The 6,802-nt window shown below is 40.4% G+C and overlaps 1 protein-coding gene across 1 annotated transcript in view; it reads left to right on the plus strand.

The window, feature by feature from the left end:
• LOC107684631 (zinc finger E-box-binding homeobox 2-like) overlaps positions 1 to 3,193 on the plus strand; it is a 77,472-nt gene extending 74,279 nt beyond the window's left edge. Inside the window, exon 9 of the mRNA XM_016480929.1 lies at positions 1,889 to 3,193. Coding sequence (XP_016336415.1) covers positions 1,889 to 2,448 — 560 coding nt within the window. The 3' untranslated portion in view covers positions 2,449 to 3,193. The remainder of the gene's footprint in view (positions 1 to 1,888) is intronic.
• Positions 3,194 to 6,802: the final 3,609 nt, after the last annotated feature.

The raw sequence follows: 6,802 nt of genomic DNA on the forward strand, positions 1-6,802 counted from the left end.
CACACACACACAAACAGTTTCTTTCTCTTGATTGCATCACCGTTTACAGTCAGTCTGGAAGGACATGGGAATGAATCCACTGACGTGAATACAACTATTTAATTTCTCTCTCTCTCTCTCTCTCTCTCTCTCTCTCGCTCTCTGCGAGTGGGTGATTGTGTATTACGGCGGTGCATTCCTGTGCTGTTTGCGGTCAGCTCTTGGCCAGTTACATGTGTCAGTAAATGTAAAGTTCAGACTAGGACTGATGTAGCATATCAGTGTAATTTCAGATTAAGCAATACAACATAAACAATTATATCTTATATAATATGTTTCTACCTTTTGGTGATATTCGATATGCATTCTGATATTTAAGTATTTGTTTTCCAATCAGATAAATCATTAACCTAAGGGTATATTTTAAATGTTTAATGCAAGCAGTGCATTTCTGAAAAATATAGTTAAAATAATCAGTGCATGTTTTTTCACTTTCATTTATATACGACTGTATAACGATCTGTAGTAATACAATGCAGCATTTGCATCGTCTTTTTAATAAATTATTTAATATATGAAAAATGCTACAGGAGTGTTTTGAATCAGTTCGTTTAAATTAAGCGCAATACAAATAAATACTGTATATTTCATATATTTAAAGAAAGTGAATTGTCAAATATGAAGTGCATTAGAATGAACACAATGTTGCATAATTTTATATTGCCTTCAAAATCATCACAGATATTCAATATATCGCCCACAACTAGTTCACAACATGCACATTACTATTTAAATGTTAATGTAATGTATACAAATTGTTTTTATTAAGAGCAATATTTACCCCCTACAGTTGATTTTCATTTGATTTTCAGGGGCAAATATTAACGAATAAATAAAAAATACAGAGCATGCTGCATGTCAACTGTGAATCAACTAATAAAAAAAGCACAATTACACTATTTGACTTATTACAAAAACGCTATTTGAATAATTATGGATGTTAATTTTACAATCAAAAAGCATAAAATGATGCACAAATATTATAGCACATAAACATTAAGCTAGAATACATTTTGCATAACTGTCCGGTCATCCTGTTAAATTATACAACATCGGAACCGTTTTCAATCAATGCTTTCGTGAAAAAATCACTTCATATTATGTGCATATTGAACATCAGTCACCTCTGAGAGCGTGAATACAGATATCTGACAGCTACAGGTCACTCGACTGGCCTAGAAGAGAGTATGATTAAATAAATCAAATATTACATAAAACCCCAGGAATTAAATATCTAGGGGAAATCTGTCACTTTCGGTGGCTTTTTTTATTTTTATTTTTGGCCTCGAGCACCTGTTAAGTTCTGACCGCAGCGTCTCCCCTCGCTCTTTCACTCTTTCATTCATGCCATCCATCCCTCTCTTTCAGCTCTTGTCGCCCAAGGTCTTTTCTCGTGACATCAGGCGGTGACATGTCACCTCACGCGTCATGCAGCACACAACAGCATCTCAGTCTCCAAACGACAGAAAAAGAGTTACGCAGCAGGAAACTGCCAGTGCATTTCACTCTATGTGTTTGTTCCTGCGCTCCAGCTCTGTGTGTTTGTTTGGTTTGCGCTGGTTTATTTATGCTGCAGTGTTGTAGCACTTGGGCCCTGCGCTGCCTCACCGCTTCACGCTTCACTTCTGTGAGGGAATGTTACAGAGTAAATACACAAACAAGACGGCGGCGCGTCAAGCAGAACCAGAGAAGGCAAACATTCATAACACTGGATTATTTTGGCTTGTTTTCATCGGAAACCTTTTATTTGGTGTTTATTTTGGTTAGCGTGCGAGATCTGCTGTGTGTTTGTGAGGAGTGCATATTCGCTCGCTCACCGCGTGCAATCTGTCGTTGTGTGTTTCCGCAGGTAAACGGCCGCACCAGTGTCAGATCTGCAAGAAAGCGTTTAAACACAAGCATCATCTGATTGAACACAGCCGCCTGCACTCCGGAGAGAAGCCCTACCAGTGCGACAAATGCGGCAAGCGCTTCTCGCAGTCGGGCTCGTACTCGCAGCACATGAACCACAGATACTCGTACTGCAAAAGAGAGGCGGAGGAGCGCGAGGCGGCCGAGCGAGAAGCCCGAGAGAAGGGTCACCTGGAGCCCACGGAGCTGCTGCTAAACCGGGCGTACCTGCAGGGCATCGCTCCACCCGGATACCCAGAGCATACACCAGAGCCTATCCTGAGGGACGGCCTGAACGGGAGCATTCGGGAGCGACTCAAGGAGGTGGAAGGAGCGTTTGTGAAGATGGGCCGGCGAGACGAGGAGTTCGAGGAGGAGGAAGAAGAGAGCGAAAACAAAAGCATGGACACCGACGGGGACACCATGAGGGACGAGGAGGAAAACGGCGAGCACTCGATGGACGAGAGCTCCGTGGACGGCAAAACCGAATCCAAATGGGATCCCGAGGACGCGGTGTAGCCGCTCGATCAGGGGACGGGTCGTCTGCGAAGCTGCATTATGCAAAAATATGAAAAATAAATGAAGTTTTACAAATTGTACAGTATTAAGGCCTAAAGTATGTGTGGTGCTACCATCCTAAAATCACGTGTTCCATAGTATTTATAGCACAAACTAGTAACTTGTACAAAAATTGCACTCTGCTTCTATAATCACTACGAGAATAATGAAATTATTTGCTGATGTATATTTATACAGTGTTAAAAAGGGGTGCAGGGGATCAGTATTTAATGCGTTTTTTTCTGCCCTCGCCACACACTCTTTTAGGCCGAATTCACGTGAAGGACCGTAACAGTATTCCGTTTGCTTTGACGATTTCGAGTCTTAAAGAGACTGTTTGGAGAGAGAACGATCATTCGACCGGGACAGACGACGGATGGACTGAGCCTTTGGAAGGTTGTTGCCTTATATGCAAACTTGTTAATCAGCGCGTTTCTAAAGTGCCAACCCTGTTCAGTATTACAGGAGAGCGACGCGAGCAGTCTCTCTCACTCGCTCTCTCTCTCTCCGATCAGCTCTTTAGTTTACAACGACGTTTGTGCAATTTTGTTCTCAGTATTACACCAAACCGTTTTGCAATGACAGAATTGCATCCTTTTATTTGTAGGTTTAAATGACATCTTATTTATGTGGCCCATTTTGTATCTCCTGATTTTATTTATTTCATACTGTACAGTACAGTATTATAGTTCTTCAATAAATAGATCTATTTTAGTAAAATGGAACCTGGAGTTGATGAAAGCATTTATTGTGTTTTGAAACATTAATTGTGAAATGCAATTTTCGATTTCATTTCAGTTAATTTTTTGGTTGTTCTATTATTTTTTTCCAGTTACTGGAAATTCCAAAATTTTGGAACTTTTGATCTCCGGAGAGAAGCCCTACCAGTGCGACAAATGCGGCAAGCGCTTCTCGCACTCGGGCTCGTACTCGCAGCACATGAACCACAGATACTCGTACTGCAAAAGAGAGGCGGAGGAGCGCGAGGCGGCCGAGCGAGAAGCCCGAGAGAAGGGTCACCTGGAGCCCACGGAGCTGCTGCTAAACCGGGCGTACCTGCAGGGCATCGCTCCACCCGGATACCCAGAGCATACACCAGAGCCTATCCTGAGGGACGGCCTGAACGGGAGCATTCGGGAGCGACTCAAGGAGGTGGAAGGAGCGTTTGTGAAGATGGGCCGGCGAGACGAGGAGTTCGAGGAGGAGGAAGAAGAGAGCGAAAACAAAAGCATGGACACCGACGGGGACACCATGAGGGACGAGGAGGAAAACGGCGAGCACTCGATGGACGAGAGCTCCGTGGACGGCAAAACCGAATCCAAATGGGATCCCGAGGACGCGGTGTAGCCGCTCGATCAGGGGACGGGTCGTCTGCGAAGCTGCATTATGCAAAAATATGAAAAATAAATGAAGTTTTACAAATTGTACAGTATTAAGGCCTAAAGTATGTGTGGTGCTACCATCCTAAAATCACGTGTTCCATAGTATTTATAGCACAAACTAGTAACTTGTACAAAAATTGCACTCTGCTTCTATAATCACTACGAGAATAATGAAATTATTTGCTGATGTATATTTATACAGTGTTAAAAAGGGGTGCAGGGGATCAGTATTTAATGCGTTTTTTTCTGCCCTCGCCACACACTCTTTTAGGCCGAATTCATGTGAAGGACCGTAACAGTATTCCGTTTGCTTTGACGAGAGAGAGAACGATCATTCGACCGGGACAGACGACGGATGGACTGAGCCTTTGGAAGGTTGTTGCCTTATATGCAAACTTGTTAATCAGCGCGTTTCTAAAGTGCCAACCCTGTTCAGTATTACAGGAGAGCGACGCGAGCCGTCTCTCTCTGTCTCTCTCCGATCAGCACGATCTCTCTGTTAGCACAGCAGCTCTTTAGTTTACAACGACGTTTGTGCAATTTCGTTCTCAGTATTACACCAAACCGTTTTGCAATGACAGAATTGCATCCTTTTATTTGTAGGTTTAAATTACATCTTATTTATGTGGCCCATTTTGTATCTCCTGATTTTATTTATTTCATACTGTACAGTACAGTATTATAGTTCTTCAATAAATAGATCTATTTTAGTAAAATGGAAGCTGGAGTTGATGAGAGCATTTATTGTGTTTTGAAACATTAATTGTGAAATGCAAATTTTCGATTTAATTTCAGTTCATTGTTTTTGTTCTTTTACTTTCCATTTACTGGAAATTCCAAAATTTGGGAACTTTTGATACAACATTGTGAGAACACTGTATTTTCAACTGAAAGAAAAAAAAAGAGATCCACTTTCATGTCTTTTGTTGAAGTGGAACAGGGACAGTTGAAATTTAATGTATGATAATATCATGACTGAAAACACACAAATCTTTCCTGAATTGTCTTTGTAAGAGTATTATGGATTTTTCTTAATTTCTCTTGGAAATGACCATGCTCAAATAAAAGTAGCCAAATTAAAGAACTTTTCAAGAACGCGTGTGAATGTGAGTGAGCGTGTGTGGACTGAATTATCGTACGTCGTCCATATATTCATGTGTTTTTGTTTTAGAGGACACTTCAGTTCTGGCTTTGACTCTATGAGAGCGGCAGAAATCTTACCTTTCAAAGGTGATTCTCAGGCGTCGTCATTAGATATTCCTACAACTTCACAGCCGATGAAGGTCAAGCAGGTTTTCAATGAACTCTTCAGAAAAAGAGCAGAGAATGTGTCGAACAAAGCGAGAGCAAGACAGACAGAGAGGCAGAGAGACAGCTTAAAGTGTCTTGAGTTCCTACAGCATATGCATATGAAAGCACAGATCAAACACTCTCACACACACACACACACACACACACACACACACTCTCGCTGCTCACCTCACCTGATCAACTGAGTTTGCAAATGACAAAAAAAGAGGAATAAAACGTCTGCTGAAGATACCACATCCCAACGACTTTCATCTACTCAGCTTTTTAGTTTCATCTTTGGCATATTGAGAGAACAATTATAGCTGAATTTAAACTGTGGTTAATAATAATAATAATACTTGCTAAAATGGCATATACATACAGGAGAACTGTCACAGTTTAGTCCAGTGAATATCTATCATGGTGGTTTATTTTTAAAAATTAATTCCTGGTTAAACAAACCACATATAAAATAAAAAACTACTAAAAATTAGCAGCAGAATTATTTCTCATAAAAATGCAAAAAAAAAAAAAAAAAAGTGTAAAATTACAACATATGTGCCAATTTGCCTGAAGAAGTGTGACATTTATGGGGGGGAAAAAACTGAACAGTTCTACCAAAAAAAAAAAAAAGTGTTATTGGAGTTGAGTTTGAAATGTCTAAAAAACAAACAAACAAAAAGCAAGACTCCAGCTGTGAACAATTTTAACAGCTAGTCCTGGTCTTCCCCATACAGCATATCTGTGCTAACACACATAATTAGGATACAAAAGGAGTTTTGTGCCTCAGGTTATAGTTCAGTGTGACATATTTGGCAGCTATAGTGTGTTTCTGATATAAATGTATTTTATTAATTATAATTAAAAAAAAAAAAAAGAAGTCATAATTCCAGCAGTCGTAATGTCAGCCAGTTCCTATATTTGTGTAGAACAGCTTTCCAATGTTGACTCTTTTTTTTTTTTGAAGGATGTGCATTTCTGTTGTTTTCAGCTGTTGCTGATATTTTTCACGTGCTTAATGTCTCTTGGAATATTAATTCATGATGATGAAGCAGCTGTGCGACACACATGAACACACACACATTTAACCCTCTGCTCAATGACGTCCACTGCAGTGGCTATAACTTAATAAGACATTTTAACCATTCAGGCTGTGAAGTTACATCCAACCCACCATGACTGATGACACTTACCCACTATTTATTTGGGCATTTTTGCTTTTATTTAAATTAGTCAAGATTCAACTCCTTGCTTCCCACAGGGCTATCGGCTCTGATAACCCTTACCTACATTTTTTATGTGACTCTACATGCCATTGTGTTACTTATTAATGACAACATGAGTTCAAAATGTCTGATGAGAAGGTGAATTACAGGGTTAATAAATATTACAAATGAAAGGCCTTAATAATTCTGCGAATCATTCAAACGACTCTGAACAGTCACACGGCCGCTCTGCTGTTCTTACAATACGTACGTGTGTGTGTGTGTGTGTGTGTGTGTGTGTGTGTTTTGGCGGGTGTGTTGGTATGTTTGGAGTTTCTTCTGTCTGATGATTCACTGCTGCTCTTTCACCAACTGTAGCTGAGAGATAGACAGCACTGTTTCTCCTGTCTCTCTCTCTCTTTCTCTCTGTCTGTCTCT

This window comes from Sinocyclocheilus anshuiensis, unplaced genomic scaffold (genome assembly GCF_001515605.1).
Source record: "Sinocyclocheilus anshuiensis isolate Anshui unplaced genomic scaffold, SAMN03320099.WGS_v1.1 scaffold2319, whole genome shotgun sequence".
Taxonomy (NCBI): Eukaryota; Metazoa; Chordata; class Actinopteri; order Cypriniformes; family Cyprinidae; genus Sinocyclocheilus; species Sinocyclocheilus anshuiensis.